At 37.4% G+C, this 21857-nt stretch overlaps 1 protein-coding gene across 3 annotated transcripts in view; it reads right to left on the reverse strand.

The window, feature by feature from the left end:
- Nucleotides 1-1719: 1719 nt before the first annotated feature.
- pex5la (peroxisomal biogenesis factor 5-like a) overlaps nt 1720-21857 on the reverse strand; it is an 81075-nt gene continuing 60937 nt past the window's right edge. For all 3 annotated transcript variants that reach the window (XM_028027202.1, XM_028027201.1, XM_028027200.1), the window contains 6 exons: nt 21600-21743; nt 19343-19413; nt 17211-17429; nt 13316-13481; nt 10008-10165; nt 1720-5794 (listed from right to left, as the gene is read on the reverse strand). In XM_028027202.1, coding sequence (XP_027883003.1) covers nt 5593-5794; nt 10008-10165; nt 13316-13481; nt 17211-17429; nt 19343-19413; nt 21600-21743 — 960 coding nt within the window. In that variant the 3' untranslated portion in view covers nt 1720-5592. The remainder of the gene's footprint in view (nt 5795-10007; nt 10166-13315; nt 13482-17210; nt 17430-19342; nt 19414-21599; nt 21744-21857) is intronic.

The raw sequence follows: 21857 nt of genomic DNA on the forward strand, positions 1-21857 counted from the left end.
CATAGCAATGCATGGAGGCACCTATTATTCTACACCCAATAGAATGTCTCTTTATTTATTTATTTTTCTTCCATCACCGTTAATGCGGCTCGTACCGCTGCGTGCACCCCCACAAAAGTGGTATCAAAACGTGCGGCTCGATGCCGAGAAGGGAGCTATTATTTTTATAAGGAATCGGACTTACGATGGCGACGTAAAAAGCGAAAAACGAGCCAAATTTCCAACGGCCGAAACGCAGAGCATAACTGACACCAACTGCCGCTTTTTTAGAGTGAGAAATGAAGAGAATTTTTGAGCCCAAAATAATTTTGAAATCGCCGTCACGCCCACAAATATCGCACGATTGGTATCAAACTCGGTCCTGACATTGATACGCCTGTCTGCTCCGGTAAAATGTTTTCGAAATTTCTCTAGGGCTTACGGTTTTCTGTCACGGTGCTTCAGAGCAAAGTCATGCGACAGGATTTTCTGTCGCTCTCTCAGGCTCTCTCCCATGTATTTTCATATATTTCTCAAAAATTTCAGATCTGGGCACACCATTTCTTTCTCTTATCACTGTTAATACTGTGAGTGACGTAGAGATATGAATTGCGGGACTATCGGAGACGACAAATAGCCCTCTCATACGCTTCAAACGCTTTTCGAATATGTATTACGGTTCCCGAACGGGAAGGAGTTGTTTCCAATGCTTTTTTTAGTTCAAACTGGCTGGCTCAAACAGAGAATTGTTTCCACCTGCATGTCTCACTCACAGCTGACAGTTGGCAGAGAGAATTATTTACCATAGCAACGGAACTCAGGAGGCTATTGGCTGCTGGTTAGGACTACAAATACGCATCACTGTAGTTCTAACTATAGTGGAAGACCAGGAGGACTGAACTGGCCTTTACAACTACTTGCTGCTATGGGCTGTATTTAACTGATTTAACTCAGTCACCGTTACACATGGGATTAGTTTGGAACATTAAAATGAAGCATACTGAAAATTTCAAAATAAAAGCCTTGAATATTTTTACATCATGTTATTGCTCTTTTTGGCTTTATGTGACTTTTTTATCCAAAGCACTGATACACATGGGATTAGTTTGGCCTTTTGAAATGAAGCATAAATAAAATTTCAAAATAAAAGCCTTGAATATTTTTACATCAACTACTTGTGTTTTGAGCATTATATAACTGATTTAACCCAATGACTATTACACATGGGATTAGTGTGGACCTTTGAAATTAAGCTTAACAAAAATTTCAAAATAAAAGCCTCAACATGCCCCTGAGGTTAGTGCACCGCCGTAGGCGGTGCAATAATATTATTCTGCATTATCTTTTTCTCCCAGGTTAAGGAACTGCCTTGCGCAGCAAGGCAGTTCATTAGCATTAGCATTTTAGCTTAAATAAGCTATTAGCTATTTATTTGACTTATTAGCCATGTTTAGTATACTGAATGGAGTAAGTCCATTATAGAGAACATCCTAGTGATGTCCCACATGCTAGTGACAGCAATGATGCTAACATTAGCATTTTTGCTAATTTTAGCTGATACACTTACTTTATCATACTGAACGGTGCAAGTACATGTTAGTCAACATTCTTGTCATTGTCCTCATATGATTGCAGCTTTCTTTAGCATTGATGCTAATTTCTAGCATCATAACGCTGGGTCCAAACCGACGGGCACACTTTGGCAGGCCCCGGTTAAATTTCTTCAGGAATTTTCTAGTATTTAACTTAATCTTATAACAAAGTAACTTACAAGTCAATATATTAATTGACTGAGCTAAAAAAAAAAGTAAATTGAATTAATTTTACTACATGTTTCAATTTGCACAATGCATTTGCTTGTAATCCCATGCTTGTATCATTAAGAATCCAATTAGTTCTAAACTGGAAAAAACTGTCAAAATGCCAGAATGTTGTCTTTGTTTTATAGCTAAGCTGAACCAAAGTGGGGCAACAAAGTGCTGGGAAAAATGTATGTCATGTTGATTTCACTGAGTTGATGAGGAAAGGCTATAATTAAAGCAAAATGTTAACATTTCAGCTTGTGGAAGGGGAGTTTAGTTGTTGAGAATAATTTGGATTTGGGATGATTTTACACAAAACAAGAGATTACACATTAATTAAGTGAAAACAACATGAGTAATAGTTGGTGCATCAGAAACTGTTGAAAAACTCCCTCTTTACTCCTAAATTAGTAAGTATTTCAAATATATATAAAAACTCAACAAGTTTCTAAGTATAACTAAACTAAACTTGCCAAAAGAGTACCAACCTCTCTGAACATAAAGTTAGAAATACATTTGCCCCCTAATTTTCTGCAAAGCCTTTCCAGAAGCTACTTTTGCAAAGTATAAAACATTCATCCTGCATTTCATATGCCTCTTTGAAATTAAACAATTTTGTTTCATTTTCAATTGTAATGCAAATGTCACTGTGAACAAATGATATCCAACTAAAGTGATTTCCTCTTAAAAGTGTTTTTGGGCACTGAACATCTTATTGAAGGTGGCTGCTTTTTAAGTGAAACTCACTTTATTTAGTGTCCTAAAGTAAAATAAATATCTTTGAGAATTGTTGCAGTACAGCCACAAACTTCATCGAATTGTACGCAGATTATATAAGACAGACAACAAACACAATGTTCTGCATGACGGTGAAGTCAAATGGAAATAATAAATGTTTTTGTTATTTTCACAAATAAAATAACACAGCATAAGCCCATTTATTCAACTACCGTATGCTACAAATTTACTTATTATAGATCACTTGTGTGTAACTTCTCTATATAAATTCATCTGTTCTGTGAAGGCCTCGAGGTTTGTTAGAGAACATTAGTGAACAAACAAAATCCTAGAAATGAAGCAACTCATCAAATACGTTAAAAGTAGGGTTAGGTTTTAAGCAATGTCCCACAATTTGAACATCTCATGGGGAATTATTTGACCCAGCTGCAAAACAATTCAGACCTCCGTAAATTGGCCAGAGAGGGAGTGCATTGATCAGAAAAGCAGCCATGGTGACCAACGTGACTTCAGAGGAGATTCACAGCTCAGATTGGAGACTATGTTTATATGTTGCACTGGTCTTTGTGAACAAGTGGCAACAAGCCAGTCACCTTGAAAGAAAGACTTAAGATCAGGATATGTTGATGCTACTTCAGAGTGAACAGAGCCTAAATACAAGACAATCATAGAAAATAACAAAACTGCAAAACCTACAACCAAAGATACCATGGAATGATTTGCTAAAAGCATTTATGTATTAGAATGGCCCTGTCAAAGTCTATTCCTGCATCAACTGAGGCATGACTTAAAAATTGTTGCTGGCGCATGTTTCCCATCCAACCCAACTAATTAGCAACTTTTCAAAGCTGGTAAAGGAAAGCCTTAAAGATTTGCAGCTGCAATCTTTGTAAAAATGGATTTTACACAGATATTTTTTATGGGGCTTGAGGACAAAAGCATGTTGCACTTTTTTAATTTGAATTTGTAAAAAAATAACCAAAAACTATCTATCAGTTTTCTTTCTCTTCAAAATGATACACAATTGTGTTTGTATATAAGCAAATGTTTGTGGCTGTAATGTGACAAGTATGAATACTTATGCAAACAAAGAGAAAAGTGAGCTGACAGAAGAAAAAAATGTCTACAGCTGTGAATTTGGTGTGTGCAGCTGCAGCCGCAGATGCATTATTATGTCGCAGATTCATAGAGTGTCAATGCTGCACTTCAGCTGGTTTGTGTTTGTTCTCCCCCAGCCGCCTGATAAAACACTCCTTCTAACACAGAGTGTGTCATCCCAGCTGCACTGTTAGGAAGATGAATGGTTCTGGTTCTGGTCTCTGCTTCCCGCTGATAGCATTCATTCAAAACACAGAATCAACACTTCCCTTTGGTCCACTGAGGCAGATGGGGGACAAACATGAAACGTGACCTTTTGCATAGGAGCCGACAATAATAAGAAGAAGGAAAAAAAAAAGCTTTCTGCAGCGCACCCGGACTGCGGACACGACCGATAAACGCCAAAGTGAGCTGTACTGCACAGCAGATAATCTATCATTCACTCCGCCGCCGCACGGCAAGCTGCACGGCGTTAAACTCACAGTGACTTTCAAACTGTGACTAAAAGGAAGCTGACAACTGAAAATCATAAGAAATATTTAGAGGTGCTGCAAAGGGTTTATCTTAAGCAGGAGCATCAGTGCATTTTATAATGTATAATGATCTTCTGAACAGCATTTATTTATTTATAAAATCAGTTTTTCCTTGTATGGATGCATATTAATCTGGTAAAAGCAAACTAACAAATGTGTGCAACTCTACGCAAGCCTCTATAAATATTGAAATCATGCATGATGGCTGAGGGTAACTGATTTAATTAAATGAAGGAGCTTCGCTGCCGGAAAAGGAGCAGCAAAGATACAAATGACTACATTAAGGAAATTCATCAAGCTGCTGTCTTGGGTCCTGGCTTGCAAATACACATCTTTTAATCTAATGTTAGTATGCTGTATTGAAATGAATACAGTCAGCATAAATAAAAATTAGGCGTTTCTTTGTAGGGGCCTCTGAGACGAGACATTTTTAGAAATATAAGCACTTTTCCCTCTGAGAAAGGTAAAAAAAACAAAACACGATTCAAATCAATATTACCTGCTCACTGTGTGCATTCCTCCAGCCAGTCAGCATTAAAGCAACAAATATTACATACAAGCTGCATAAATATATAAACAACTGAACTGAGATTAGCGGATCAGAAAATGTACAGGTTCTAAGAACAGCACTTATGTTAAGAAATTTAAACCGGTCTGAAAATGGCTTTGATATATTTTGTTCCTTGTTGCCATAAAAATAGTGTAAATAAATAATGTTGGACGCATGCATCTCATTAAGGCTTTACAACCTGGGTTGCGCATTCCACGTGGATAGAGGAAGTCATCTAAAAGTGCAAAGGGAAAACTTCTATAACTATTCTAATCTCTCCATTTCTGAAAATGTTTGTCGTGGTTTTTTTGATGCAGAGTAATAAGTCTCCATTGACAGAGGGGGAGATGAAGCCAGGAAGACAATATAGAGCTCCGGGGTTATAAGGTGCAGCCTTTATTGTTCGGCTCACAGTATCCATCCGTCAGAGAGGGGGAGAGACAGTCCTGAGTCAACAGATCTTCCTCTCAAAACCTCATCTTTTCTGCTGCAAATGGCTTGTGAGGGTTCCTCTGTGGGAGTCTTAAATCTGGCTGTCACTCCTGGCTCACCTCTGTTCCACTGCATGAGTCAGTTTTTAATTGATGTGTCCTCTAAGGCATTGCTCTTACAATCTTCGCCCGTCCTTGTGCTCTTTAGGGAAATCACAAATTGCAGTGCAAATTCCATCGCTAAGCAGTCCATCCGAACCGCTGGAAGAAGCGGCCCTCCGAACTGCTCTCAAGAAATTTAGGGCGAGAAGACATGACAGGGTTTGACCTTTTTAGTTCATTTTCATATGCAGAAACTAAACACACACACTGGTGTGTTAACTCAAACCATGTGCACTTTGGGCTTTTGGCTTCTGGCTAGAGATCAGAGAACAAATGACAGAGCTCATTCCATCGATTACTCAAAAGTCCAAGTTAAAGGCCCTCATCAGGAGATCCAGATCGCCAATGTTTGCGGCCTGGAAGAGTTCGGGTTGGTCCATCATAGATAAAGCTATCCTCAGAGCTGCCCAGATGTTGCCAGACATCACCTGATGGGACTGCTGACCGCTCTGGCTTTTCCTCTGGAGACTTAAAGCCGTCAGGAAGTTACTGGCCGCCTCTCTGGGGAAACAAAACGGACAAGTCACTTCACGTAGTGCAGGCATGTCCAAAGTCCGGCCCGGGGGCCAATCACGGCCCGCGGTCAGATTTCATACGGCCCGCAGCTTTGGTCTTATAATGTATTATTTATGGCCCGCCTGCACCGTGAAACAGAATAAATAAATCATAAAACTTGAAACTGTAATTCCTCCTTTCACCAAATGGTGGCAGCACCACTTTAATACTACCAGTCTGCCTCCGTGCAGCGAACCGCTCTCCACTCATTTCTGCCATGGCCACTGCAAAGAAAACGAGGAAAGTTGACAGTGAGGGCCGCCGCTTTCAAGAGAGATGGGAATTACAATACTTCTTTTCTGAAAATCAAGGCAATTGTGCTTGTCTAATTTGTGAGACGGTTGCCTTGTTTAAGGATTTCAACGTAAAAGGACACTATCAGACTAAACATGCTAACACATACAACAAGCTAACAGGAAGTGACCGTGCTGAAAAAGTGAAGCAACGCCAAGCTGCACTGGCATCACAACAGCGATTCTTCATGCGGGCCTGTGAGTCAAAAGAAAATACCACCAAAGCAAGCTACGATGTTAATGTTAATAGCTAAACATGGCAAACCTTTTACTGAAGGTACATTTATCAAAGACTGTGTTATGAAAATGGTGGAGAACATTTTGCCCTGAGAAGAAGCAAGAATTTGAGAAAAATGTTTGCCTGGCAGTAACAGTGTGGTACTGAGAGTTGAGGACATGAAACTGAGTGTTTTGAACGGCAACGTCTGTCACTATCAGCAGTGAAGAGCCAAAAGAACATTTATGCACTTGGATTTATGGCACTTATTTTTATTAAACTCTTGAGTAAGATTTGGTTATGAACCTGTAGATATAGTAAATGACGAGCAAAATTCACTTGTTTTAAGATTTAATAATAACAGACAACTTTGCATTACTTATAACTCCTGTTTAAAATGTTCTTGAGGCAAAGATATTTTTAAACTCATGTAAATTTAAGGTATTTCATACAGTTTGTTCAATGTTATCTGACTCTCCAGATATGAAAGAAAGGCAGAATTTGGGTTTTTAGAGTTGTTCTCATTTGCCTGAGTGGCTTATATTTGTTTTTTTTTGTCATTTGAAAAATAAAGATAATTGTGACAATGAAAATTGTGTATTTGCATGAAACTTTTGTAGTTAAAAAATGTCCAGGGCGTGCCGTGGTGGCGTAGGGCGACCCGTATTTGGAGGCCTTGAGTCCTCGACGCGGCCGTCGCAGGTTCGATTCCCGGACCCGATGACATTTGCCGCATGTCTTCCCCCCTCTCCTTCCCTGTTTCCTGTCAGCCTGCTGTCACATAAGGGACACTAGAGCCCACAAAATACCCCCTGGAGGGGTAAAAAAAAAAAATCAAAAAATGTCCGAACAAACTATTGGCCCCCGGGCATCTTCACTTGATCAAATCTGGCCCTCTTTGCAAAAAGTTTGGACACCCCTGACGTAGTGTAAACTGTTAGACTTTATGTCTGGTTTATTACATTTTCTGAATAAGTTATAAATAAATGTCCAAAATGAGATCTTCTCAAAGTTTCTATTGTTTAAATAGGATGTGAACTCTAGCTTGTTACACTAGCCAGATGAAAAGCAAGTCTCGGAGATTAGTTTAGGTCACATGAATAACAATGTATGGTGCCTTGCATAAAATATTAATTTGTCTTAAAATTTTCCACATTTTGTACAAATATAAATAAAGTTTGTATTCAACCCCCTTTCCTCTGACAGCCCTACATATAATCGAACAGAATCAGCTGCTACCTTTAAAATTCACTTTATTACTAAAAAAAATTAATTTAATCTCTGCATAAATAGTTCTGAGAAGCTCTCAGAAGTTTAAAGATTTTTAATTTTTTAACAAACAAAGATCAAGAACTACAGTAGCAGTTCTAGAAAAAAGTTATGCAGATGTTTTAAGCAGCGTTACGCAAGATTTGACAAACATTGGACATTTGACAGAGCACTGTCCAATCTATGATCTATCCTCCATCCCACATGGAATAAACGTATGACTGAGCTGTAAACCTACTGTCCACATAAAATAACACACTAGGCAAGAGGGACATTAATCAGGTTCATGATAACTTTATGTGAGCTGTAGAAAGCTCAGGTGGGATAATCTGTTGTCATATCAACTATTGTGCTGTCCACGAATCTGCCCTTCATGGATCAATGGAAAGAAAAAACACATTGTTGAAGCAAAGCAATAAAAAGTACTTTTTTTGATTTGCAACACGAAGCTGCTCTGTTCACTTGAGATCAAAAGTTTATTTTCAGGTGAAAGATAATCTTGAGCACACCATTCCCACAATGCGACATTACAGAGGTGGCGTCATGCTATGGGACTGCTATTCTTCAGCAGGACTATCAATAGACAACTTCAATAGATCCTCAACTTTCAGAAGGAGCTGCAATAGAATAAGTTTGATCCAGCTGTATTTTTGTATTGGCTTGGCCCAGACAAAGGTTTGTTTATCTCTAGACATGGAAACCTTGGAGGGACATACAGCAACAAACCTTACAGTTGTAGATGCAGTAAAAGATTATTTTGTTACATAAAACAACAATAAAATACATTGAAGTCTGACAGAAATCAAAGGTATAGAAATGGTTTTGCCAGGCTGTGCATACCAACTTTGATTTACCATCTGTCTTGTTTCAGACAGGATTATGTGGACAGCATGACATTCACTTTTCCCCCACAAGTATAAGTTTCTCTTGCTCTCTGCTGGTTTTTTATTTGTCATTCTAATTCTGTTTTTATCTATGTCTTAATATTAGCAGGAAAAAAGTTCATACCTTAATATATACAAAATGTCAGAAGTTTAGCACTGCAGCTTACTGTAACTCCATGATGATGATAATTTATTTCAGACAGACATTTCACCAACAAAACAACAATAATAAAGACTTTCATGTTTCTAAGTGTAAATACAATACCTTACTATCAAATTTACATACTCAAATACATGTAAATACAACACTTATTCGGTGACAGTGAGTTTGAAAAGGAGTATGATGAAGTTTAACTTATATAATCATGCCCCTTTTCCATTCATAGCATGAATAGTCTTCCTGCTTCCATTATCCATTTATAAAATTTGCCATTTGTTGCTGTACTGGGATTCATCAGATTTGAACAACACATATTAAAATACATAACTCAGCTCCGTGATAGACAAAAAACCTAAACTCTGATTGTTATAGATGGTTTAAGCAGTCTCTCAACCCTTGTAGAGTGTTATTTGCAGCTTCACACCATGAAGATAAATTGCTCTCAAAATGCTAAAGGTCACTGCTTCTCCTCACCAAGCCAAGTGTTTGGCTATTATCCTGAAAACAGTTTGTTCAGCTACTGTCTGATTGCTTGGCGACTAACGGTGCTGCTTGTTTCTAACACAAATACATAAGAAAAGTAATCATACTAAAGAGAATTAACTATTTAGTAGCTAAGTCTAAGTTAATCAAATATGTTTTACAGCTTCTGAAATGATGATATTTTTTCTATGGCTGAAATTTGGTTCCACATTACAAAAGCATTCAATTTTCATCCATGCGAATGGTTCCTAATTTTTCGTCAGTTGTGTACATCTCTCCATCAAAACTATAAAACACTCACTTGCTTACAAAAGTGATTCAGTCAGCCTTGCTTTCAGGAATTAAAAGATGGCTGACTGACCCTTTCTGCTGTTATTGAAAGAAATTCAATGTTTAGGAAAGATGTCACTGGAATATCCATTAAATACTCAGAGATGATCAATATAGTATCATAATGGTATAATTTATGACAGCAAGGTTTATAGTCATTATCTTCTCAAACATTGTCAAACCTTCTTGTGATAATTAAGATGGTTAATGCTGGTATTTGCAGGCTAATTTATCTGTAGTTGATTGACAATTTGTGATCCTGCATTTTGGAAGAAACATTTATACATATTTTTCCATTTTGTTATTGTAAATCTTGTTAATTTGTCTAGAAAAAGTGCTTAAAGATAGCCAATTAGACATTGAGGAAAAAGTAAGATTATCTCCAGGGAGCAAAAATGAGAAAAGTGTAATCTGATGTTATTCTTACAGTGCTTCTGGTTTCTGCTGCATGTTGTATGTGGTCCACTGCATAAAACCAGGACATATTCATTTGTTCTCTGTCACACAGCCTGAGGTGACTCACCTGTGGGCCCCCAGGTTGATGCAGCTGATGCCCAGGTTGTAGCGGGACCTGATGAACCCTGGATGCAGCTCAAGGGCTCGCGTGTAAGCTTCCACTGCCTCTTCACTGCGGTCGCCGTTCGCTAATGTGGCTCCAAGGCGATTCCACAGCAAATAGTCCTGCGATGGAGGAAGAGCACTGAGGTGATGAAGGAAACTCAAATATATATATATTTTTTAATTTTAAACTATGTTTTTGGAGGATTATTAAATCACTAATGCCCTTTTTCCTTTTTTTACATTAATTTAGTAGCTGAAGTGGTTTTTGTTGTGTCAAGATAAGGTAAATATTCATGGGTGGTTGTTCATTTTGATGTCTGCAGAACAAATTACTGTTTTATCAGCAAATTATGATCTTCGCCCAACAACAAGAACCTATTTTGAACAACTATGCATGGATTTTGGATATAAAAGTAGTCCGACAAGGTTAGTTTAATGAAAGCAGAGTTACATCACGCTGGACGTCCTTGTCGCTGTTTCCCACCTGCAGGCTCACAGGCTCATTCAGAGGTCAGTGGTCTGGTACAGAACAGGGGTCCTTCATCTCTGGCTAAGCCAAGCAGCAGGCTATAATTATCCGCCTTTTGTTTTCAGTGCTGTTTTCTTTTTCTTTTCAGCGGGGGAGCAGAAATTAGCAAGTCAAATGTGGAAGACTGGATTTAACAATAATTGTCATGCCTGCCTGAGAAAGGGAAGGCGAAGAGATGGACCGATTTGTCTGATGCTGATAGAGGAGAAAGTTTGTAAATGTAGTCGATTTTGAATACATTTTTTTTCCACATATATTTACTTTTTGATATATGCATTTATGTTTACTTTTTTGTAGGGAGATTATACACTACATCTTGATCTTGAATAAAAATCTATATCTATCTTCAATCAGCTGCAAGGTTTTTCAGGGTGAGAATATTTTTGATGTTTGCACTCATTGACTCTCCCTGGTAAGGTTGTTTGCATTTATTTTATTCATGTTAGCTTATGAATCTCTTACATCTCTGAATCTGCTCTCATACTTTGAACTGACTGTACAGTATTCATGTAGATGCATATAAATTCATCTTTCTTGTGCTTTATTGGGGGTATTTCTAGTCTAAAACCATTTTCTAACATGCATTTATTTATCTGCTCCTCAGCTCATTTCTGCGGGAGCTGAGATGAAAGTCTGATTGATGGATCCATATTTGATCAGCTCTTCTGATGATCCTGCAGACTGCATTATTAATTGAATAAATAGGACTCTAACATTGCAGCACTGCCCAATGGAAAACATAGAATATAGCAAAATTATTCAACCTGTTTGAAAACTAGAATCAATGATTGAACTGAAATGATTTTTTGTAAAGTGTCTTGACTCTGCCAGTCTGCTCCAGGGCAGCTGAGGCTACGATCCAGTAGCTCAACACCATCAGCAGGTGAATGAAGTGTAAAGTGCTTTGGAGTCCTTGGACTTTATAAAATGCTATACAAATGAAGGCCATTTATCATTCAGATATCCTGTCTGTCAACACAAATCTGAAAACTTGAGCATGATGGAAAGGGTTATAGCAATGAGTCTTTAGATGCAAGATAAAACTGTTTAAATTGTGAAAATAAAACTATTGGGTAGTACGACTTTGGTTTTGGTAATGCACACTTAAAACTTCTGCTTTAAATGCTGATTGTGAATCTTTATGTCAGAAAAAGTCAGATTTTAGCTCTTTGCTTTTGCTGACTAGATAGTCTGCCTTAACAGGATCATATGATGGGCATTTGCATTTGTCCTCCTGATTAAATATTTTGTAAAACTCTCTTTTGCTGCAAATACAGCTACAAATGTGTCTATTGATGATTTACATCTGGAGACTGACATTTTAACTGCGCTTCTTCGCATCAACAAAACCTCTGTACATAGAAGACCCAACAGGGCTATCAGTTTATATCAAGTTCTACAGACATATTTTTTTTCTTTAAAACTGCATTTTGTGTGAAATCACACTGCCTATGTAGATTTAATCCAGCGCGATGTTAGATAACCTTTTTTTACAGCTTTTGCAGTGTTTGTATCTCACTCAATGCACTCCTTAGGTTGCTCCATCTGGAGTCTCTGAAGCTGCAGGCAATTTCATCTCCCTTTTGCCAGGTAGATTTTTACTGTGCACAGAGGAACAAATGTCAGAACTATTTTGGACAAACTGCTGAAGAAAGATATCAGAACCACCCAGCGAGTACAAAGACCTCTTTCCTCAAACACCTCAGTATGTGCCCTGGCTTATTCAAATGCAGCTCCACATTCAGCCAACGACATAACTTTGAGCTGCACATATTCTTAAATTTACGAGTTCTGGTATAAAAAGTCAACTCAAGCTAGAAATGTGTCTATAAAGTCAGGAACTGCTTGCCAAAGTGTTATTTTAATTACTGGAAGCTGTATTTTGGTCTCCTTTTTTAGACATTTACTTGGTTTTTGAGTTAAGAACTGAAATTTAAGAGAAGAAAAGAAATGCTAAAACTAAAACAGTAAACAGTGTGAAAACACTGTGTAGTTTGTTGTTGCTTTTCATAATTATTTTCACACTACATGGAGAAAATTTCCCAAAAACCTAAATATGAGCCATTTATTCCAGATAATTTAAAATATGAACTAGAGTTGAACTTTGTGTACCTGTATCTTCCAAATACCTACTAACAACAGAAGCCTTATTCCATAAGTATTGGTCAATATTGCTGTTTTATGTTGTAAAAGCAGCAGCTCTAGAAAAAATCAAGACGACTTAAAATGATCAGTTTCTCTGATTTTACTTTTTATAGTTATATGTTTGAGTAAAACGAACATTGTTCTTTTATTCTATGAACTGCTGACAACATGTCTCCAAAATTCCAAGCAAAAATTTAGTATTTATTTGCATAAAATGAGAAATGGTCAAAATAATGAAAACGATTCAGTGCTTTCAGACCTGAAATAATGCAAAGAAAACAAGTTCTTAATAATTTAAAAACAACAATATTAATGTTTTAACTCAGGATGAGTTCAGAAATCAATAATTGGTGGAATAATCATGAGGTTTTCAATGAGGTTCAGTGCAGTGGGCTCTTAATTTTTCCCAGAGTTGTATATATGTATATATATATAGTAAAACAACAATAAAAAATGTAATGTTACATTTAACTGGTGCAGTGAAAATATGCCTTATAGGCCACAACACGCAAAGGACATTTTTAGAGCTCAGTTCTGTTTAGTCTGCATATTTTCTATCAGATTGAGCGAGAGAAAGCCTTTGAGGGGTTTCCTACCTCAGGCCGGACTGACAGGGCCGTATTGAAAGCCTCTACAGCTTTGTTGAACTCTCCGCTGAGGTTGTAGAGGACCCCAAGGCCCGTCTGTAAATCCGGGTCAACGCTGTCCGAGTTGTTCTGAACTGCTTCCAGGAAGAGCTCCTTGACCTCTGGCAGCAGTGAGCTAAGAACACACACGAGCAGAAACACACGCACACACACACACACACAGAGGCATCAGGATTAGTGTGACTTAGAGCTGCTGCTGAGTCTGTAAAGCTGTGCTGTACAATGTGGAAACTTTCATTCATAAACTGATGGAAGAGGACTGATTGAGTGAAGGAGTGAAACAGAGTTGTCAAAATAAAAATTAGTTTAAATACATCAGGTCTATCTAATGTACATAAACACACAATACATTCAGTGATTATACATCTATAGTTATAGACTGAGGTAAAAGGTCACAGTTTAATGTAAGCCTCCACTGAGAGCAGCCTTAGAAAAGAATGAAGATTGAATCAGGGATATGTAAAGAATAGTGAGGTTAAACTAAAGTAATGCTGTAGATTGTTGTCCAGAGGGAACAGCATGGTAATTGGTTCTACCTGTATCTCGCTGCACAGGCGAGACGATTAATGACTTGATGAAATTTTACTTTACACTGAGAGAAAAGTTAGGCCTCCAGAATCTGATATATGGAGCGATCGAATCCATCGGATTAACAATGAAGTGGACAGCCTGCCTTCCTAAGCAGTGAGAGCTATTTTACAAGAAGGATGCTTTTTGGTTTGTGTCTGGCTTTTTAAGAGTAAATTCAATTTATACCATCTGTGGATGCAAAAATGTAAGAAATATTTCTAATAACATAAAGTCAGAGACTCTAAAATATCTCATTTTAAATGTCAGGAACAACTAAAAGCACAAACTTGTCAATGATTTTTTTTTTTTTTTTTTTACAGTTGGACTCTGAGGCATCAAAGCAAGATGATATTCTGACCTGATAGTAATATTTAAAATACAACATTATAAGGAAATGACAATAGAAAAAATGAAATATAAATATAAGCAAAAGGGGATATAAAAATCAAAGTAAATAATTACATAAATAAAAACAGCATCAAACTAATAGGAGATCTGACTTTAAAGATGAAACTGGGCCACACAATCACCAGAGTTTTTGTTTTCATTCATCATATAACATATAAAATCCTCAAAGTCTGCAGAACTTCACATTATTAGTTTAGATTAATAGACTGTTCAAAGTAAATAATTTTTAAAGCAGTATTTATAAAATTATTCACCATTCTCCCAGAAAAATGGAGGATCTGATGATTATGATGGATGAGAAGGTTTCTGCTCTAATTCATCCCAAAGTTGTTTCTAATAGGTTGAGGTCGGGACTCGTCAGATTCTTCCACACTAAATTCACTCATCCATGTTTTTGTAGACTTTGCTTTGTGCCCTAGTTCCCAATCAGGTTTACAGGAAAGCGGCTATCGCCAAACTGTTCCTACAAACATGGGAGACAGAATTTCCTAAAACATCTTGGCATGCTGAAGCATTAAGAATTACTTTTAACAAAACCAAAGGATTTAAAAAAAATTAGACCTATTACATAATCCCCTCACACAGCTTTACGTCTGACACAATGCAGACTCTTCTGGCATGCTACAAACCCAGGCTCGTCCATTGGACTGCCAGACTGAGGCATGATTTGTAAATACAGGTGAGGCCACTGTGTGATGTAAACCAATCCATTCTTTCACATCTGTTTATAGTAACTGTCTGCACACCTATGTAACCCGGGTGTAAATTTTAACCTTTATTTCCTCCTTCTCCGATTTTCCAGTGTTTTAACCTTTTTATATCTCAAACCTTGCGATGCTTTTAATAGAATGATTGGCGATTCTCGCGAGACTATTAATTAGCCAATTGGGGTCACATGTACCGCTGCAGCGTTACCTGCTAGGTATATTAGCTGGAGCGGGGAGGCATGAAGGTTAGACCACGTTGGCAGGAGCAGAGCTGCAGGTCAGTTAAGTGTGATGTTATTCATTTCCCATAAATCTGTACGATGCTCACTTAATGCGCTAAACCATAGGAGCCAACTGGTGTGAGCCAGAAGGGAGCTGGAAAAAAACCCGGTAGGGTGAAATAAAACTGCGGAACTGGTGAGTGTTTTTGTCAGTGACTTGGCGTTGGCTTATAATCACCGTTATTGTGTAGCCGCTAAATTATTGATTGTACACTCCTTTTTGATAAGCAAAAAGGTGGCTTAAATATTTATTAAACACTGGTTTAAATTAGATTTTACATTTCATGTTTATTGATTATATGGTGTATATTTATTGAATATTTCATGAATGTAATTTATACTGAATTTTAGATTTATTGCAATTGACTAAACATGATTGTTTAGAATTATTTATAGTATAAAGAGTGCTATTTATTGAATTGTGTATACACTAGATGTTTAGATTATATATTAAGGAAATGGTCCTGTTTTGTTATTCAGGCCAGGTTGATGGCGAGCTAGAAGATCGGGCATAGAGCCAAAGAAAGAATTCACTTTTTTGGGTGATCGAAGACTTCAGTGTCCTACCAGGATTTGAACCAAGCAAAGTATAATTATCTTGTTGAGATCCCTAATTAATCCCAATTTGGGATGAATGGACTAACAGGTGTGGCGTCTCAATTGTGGAACTTTGGGAACAATTGATTGATTTAGTTTCCTTTGTTGTTTTAAAAAAATTTTTCCCCCTTATGTTGTTAATGGCCATTTGGATGTTCCCAATGCTATTGTAAATATGTATATATATTATTCACATTGCAAATATAAACAACTCGCAACTACAATTTCCAGCCTACCTGCTCTTTTTGAGTTGTACTTATCTTCTGAGGAAAAAAGTAGCCATTTACCTTATTGGTCAAAATCCAATTATATTTAATAACAATATAGAATATTGTTATTCTTATAAATATGCTACACCTACCTGCTGGATTTTGTACACATTTGGCCATGGAGGTGAACTAAAACACTTAATTTATCAGTCTGGATATCTTAGTACATTTGAAAACAAATGCTTTATAAAAAGCTGAATTGAGTCCTGCCTCCATCATTTTTGCAGTTCTTTAGATTTTGATGCTGTTTTTTGCAAGTTCTGCTGTTTCTTATGTCTATGCCACCCGACTGGTAAAAATAAACAGTAATTAAGAAGAGAGACGGGCTTATTCCCACCATGAAACCTAAGAAGCAGTAATTTTCTGTGAAATATGGTTAAATTTAAAACCGTTCATTTCTATAATAACCAAACAGAAAACGCCGACATAAACATAAACAAATAAAAGTTCTGAAATATTAAAAAGGTAGATCCTCACATTGATACGCAGCACTGTTTTTGGCTATTAAAATAAATAATTAGGCAGTTACGAAAGCTGGAAAATTAATGAGCACATAATTATATTATTGATCACAGCAGATTGTTAGTCATTCTCTTTTTGCTGTTTCCTCAGTCATGTGAGGACTCAACTTTATTATAACTGATTATAATAAAGTTATAAGCAGTTATTTGTAACTGCTTAAATGTCTACATTTTTAATTGAATAAAGTGAATCAATATTTATAATTTGATAAATATGTTAATTTATTCATGCATTAATTGTTTATTAATCCTGAAGCTAATTAGAAGATAAATCAATAAGACAGTAAGACAACTATTTTTCTTTTCACAATAAACAACAAGGGGGGAAATAAGGTCCTAATTTGAATAAGTAAATTAGGAATAGAATGAAGAAAACTTAAATAAAACTCTCCTCAGAGTTATTTAGCCAATGAAGAAAGACCATAATATCAAAAAAGTTGCTGTCTGTTACTTTTAGGACTATCCATGTTGGATCAGTTCAGGCTCTCTACCTTTCATGTCGGCCCGCGTTGAGAGCGTAAGACAGTCTGCGCTGAGAGTTGGGGGAGCCTATCAGATGGATCTTGGCCTTCAGCAGGTTCTTGTACTTGGGATTGTGTTTCAACCAGCGGAGCAGGGCTTCACAGGCGTCATGACGCATGCCAGTGTTGGTCAGGCTCACGGCCAGAGCCATGAGGGCCGGTAGGTTGTTAGGGTGGAGCTCCAGACACCTGGACAGAGGCAAGGAGAGAGGGTGTAAAGTGGGACTTCAAAGAGAAATTTAGATGTGACAAACATTAATTGGGACCAGTTGAAGCAGAAGCACATCAGGCCTGGATGAGCTGCGACTCTTTTTGCCCTGCATTCTCCGCAGAGGAGCAGGTTTTTCACGCTGCTCACACCTGGTTGATTTGAATTAACTTTGCATTTATGCAAACTCTCATTTGGTGATGTTGAAGGAGATTGGAAGTGTCTCTGCTGTGGTTACTGCAGTTATATCTTCAAAATACATCACTGAAGATCTTTCATTGGTTTTGTAAGAGGAAAGGAAAGTAGACCATAGAGTTGGAAGAAGGACTTGGATAAGTTAAGAGACTAGGTGAGAGGCCAAAACAAGATTTGGCTTTCATTAACATTTAAGCCTGATTTGCTGCAGTTTATCTGCCAACTTCCTTAAAACCATCATAATCCCAGACCAAATAAATTATTCCAGCCTCCTGCTGGGAACTGTTCTTGGCTAAACTTGCACACATGCAATGTTTGAATTCAAAGAACACTTAAAGAAATGTCTCTTTTTTTTTGAAGGAAAGAAAAAGCTAGGTTTGTGTGTTTACACTTTCTATGGTTTAAGGACGGAACTGCTTGTCATGTCTGGGAATAAATGATTCATGTTTTGATTTATTTAGCTACACACAGCAAGTGCTTGTGTTGTGCAGAACTGTGGCTGGGTACTTTAATGATTAAAAACTAAAACCTATTCAGACAGTAAGTTTTTGTAATTAGATGCAAAATAGCAACGTGATGGCTGCCAGTTGATAAAGATCAGTGTAGCAACAGCAGGATTAATGCCAGAAAAAAAATCTAATCTCACTTCAGACCAAGCTACTCCTCACAGATGGAGTGATTACATAACAATCAAAGTCAATATGAAGCCAGCAAGCAACCTTGGGATTTTACTGTCCTGAGCCGTATGCAACAAAATTTCGTTCTGTATACACCCTGTGCATGCAAAATGACAATAAAGTCAGTCTAAGTCTAAGTCTAACCTGAAATTTGAAAGGTGCTCATATGCAAGAAGACTATTTTAGAGACAGAAAAATAACTATAGATCTGCTTTGTAATCAGTTCAGTTTGAACCTAAATTATCTGCTTATCTACTAAAAAGGTAAATTGATGAAATACTTTGAAAGTATGGATTATTTCTCCTCAGCAGCATCTTTACTTCACTTGTCAGTATTCACACTCTGGGAAAGGTGCAATTTCTGACTTTGGCAGAGTTGTGAATGAAATTGGGCCACCTCCTATTGAGGAATCCAGTCAGAGCCCCGACTTTTGCAATCACAGTCCAGGCAGGGTTCCTCTAGTTTAAGAATAGGAAAAAATTACATAAATTGTTCTTCCAATATGGTTTAAGGCAATTCAACAGAAACTAGTGGAGGCCTTATGCCTTTTAGAGCTGTGGCTACACTTCCATTTCTTACTAAGATATTCAGAGCCTTTTTACTTACATTTTGTCATGTTACAACCTCATCTTTCATTGTATTTATTATAGGTGGCTCTACTCAGTGTTGTCTCAGGTAGGCTGAATACAAATGCACATCATAGTTTTCTGAGTATTATTTGTAAATCATATTTCATCTTTCTATCTAACTGTGTGCTTCTTTGTGTTGCTCTATCGCATAAAATATCAAGGACATACATTAATTGTATAGTTGAAATGTGACAAAATGTTAAAAAAAAAAAAGAAAGAAAAGTCCAATTCATGGTACTTTGCAAAGGTCTTGGCGTCCATTTATCTCTAACTCCAGCTGTATGTGCATATACTGTCAGAACGCTTGTATAAACCTTTAAGCAAATATGAAATCAGGATCTTTTGTTATTTTTAGATTTCAAATCACAACCGAACTCAGATGTTTCTCATTACCTTTGGAGGGAGACAATTGCCGCCTGCTCATTTTCATTTTCTGCCTGTGTTGTCCCTAAGACTTGCCAGGCCTGTAGGGAAACAGAGAATACAGATATCAGTAAATAGCAGGAAGGAAAAATCACAGCGTGTCTTCTCAGGGGGGTCAAACACAGAAGGAATAAAAAACAGAGATCCGTCACAGAGCGACTGATGCTGCTGCTGCTGCAGATCAACTGGCTTACATGAGCTCCAGAGCTCATCAACCCCAGCCGAGCATTTCGCTCCTCTTAGTTGAAGAAATGTACCTTTAATTTATTTGATTATTTTAGCTTCCCAGTTTCATTCCCCATCTCATTTGGGTAATTAATTGTTTGAATCTTGATTAGGTAAAATGCCTATAAGTCAATTAAATCTTTTTGTGAATGTTTTTCACGATGTAGGTAATAAAAGCAATTACACAAACACCAAATCTCCAGTGGATCAAAGATAAGAATCATTTTCCTTTGAATGATGGATCCTAATTTTCCCAGTGAATAAATAACTTTGCCTTGTTGCCCATTTTATTCCAATGGTTGTAAGACAATTTGTTGTAATAGCAAAACCAGAGTAAATATATTTGAGTTTGCATCAAGCTGCTCAAATTAACCATTAATTGAATTTGAACTAAGAAGAATGAAAAGTAATTGATTACTTCAAAACTTATAGAGAAACAAGCCTGAAATTTTGGAGATTTAAGAAGTGCAAAAAATGCTATGAGTAGAAAGATCTGACGACAGTTTGTGTTTCAGGACATTGTAAACATAAATAAGATGATTTGCATTCAGTGCCTATATGTACCTTGGAAAAATAAAGCACTTTGGTATTACAGCTTTACATACAAATTGCTGTGTTGGCTGTTTTTTACCGAGGCCTAATGTTTGCAAAGTCAAGGAACAGAGCCAGCAAAATTAATCAGCCATAGACCGACAGATGAGATCAGCTTTGGTTTCTAACTCACGGAGAAATACGAGAATAATAACTTCTTAGGCAAATTTCAGGGATTGTATATGATCCTATATAGCTAACAGGGAAACAGGAGTTGTACCAGTTCCTGAAGAGCTGAAGTAGTAACTCATTTTACAAGAAAACTTTCTTCTGCTCTTTAACTTAACAAAAAAAAAAAAAAGATTTAATGTTCGAAGATAAGTTTGAGGGATTTTTTCTATGTCTGACTAAAATTGTTCATTTTTGTATGACCTCAGTGATTTTCTCAGGGTGGGAACTAAACCCTTCAACAGCAGCACTAATTTTATTTCCATTTAAATGTCTTGTCTTCCACAAACAGGTTCATGTTCTTTACGTTCTCATATTTTTAAAGGAGAAATGGTTAATAACTACAATGCCTTGCAAACATATTCACACCCTTTGAATGTTTTCACACTTTGTCACACGAGTGGGATTTTACGTGACAGACATAATCAAAACACAAACACAGAGACTGCAGATAATTGCTAAGTAGAAAGAAAATGACTAAACATTTTAAACAAACTGGAATCTAAAAACTATAATGTAAAGGTACGTTCATTGACTTATTTTGAAGGTAATCTCTGACGATGCTGTTTTGCTTGACTCTTTGAAACGAGGGGCAAAATGATTTCTGAATGATTCACGGTGGGGCAATAAGCCACTAAGCACCCTATGAGGAATTTGGGAATCGTATTAGTTCCATACACCACAGGATAATCCTCTCCTTGGAGTAACTGGCACATTTCTGAATGTTCCAGGGGACTCTGAAAGCACTTCGTGTGACGGCTTTGCTCTTTGAGCTTGCAAAGAGGTCACTCTTTTACTAAAAAGAGGAAGATTTAAAAATATACTAGAATGAGCTATTATTCAGCTCGTTGAGCAAATGGAAGCCCTGATGAGGAGCAAGTTGTGAGCTACAGTAAACACTCCTGCTGCAGGCAATCAGCGTCAGGTCTTTGGATGCTGTCTGCTAAATCAGCTTCACACAGCCTGTGGTCAGGCAGGCGTTCTTCCTGTGCAGCTTCTCACTGCATGAGGTGGAGAAGGTGGAGTTGGACTGTGATTAAGGTATGCAGCTTATCCAGGTGCTGGCTGCAGTATTTCTCGCAATCACAAGAAATGTTCCTTCCTTCTCCTCCCATAAAATGTATGTGTAAATAAGAACGTCCCCATGGTTAACTTTGGTAGTCAAATAGAGCAAAGAGCAAACAAACCACAAACCAAGGAGTGCGTGTGTGTGTGTGTTATCTCGTGTGCTAAATGAATTCACCTCTGAATCATGAGGGTCCTGCAAGACAGCTGCTTCGAGCAAAAGCACAGCGTTTGGCAAGTCTCCCTCTCGAGATTTCTTCAGTCCCTCCTCAAATGCATTAGGCAAGTCCTTATAAGGATTATCTGTGTGGAAGTAGTAACCCTGTCAGCAGAAGAGAAAACAACAAAAACAGGGGCAGAGGCAATGTCAGTTTTTCTCCTTCCCATGAAAATGCACAACAGCGATCCCGTGCTGTTGATTTTTAAGTAAAGCTCC

This window comes from Xiphophorus couchianus, chromosome 9, assembly GCF_001444195.1.
Source record: "Xiphophorus couchianus chromosome 9, X_couchianus-1.0, whole genome shotgun sequence".
NCBI lineage: Eukaryota > Metazoa > Chordata > Actinopteri > Cyprinodontiformes > Poeciliidae > Xiphophorus > Xiphophorus couchianus.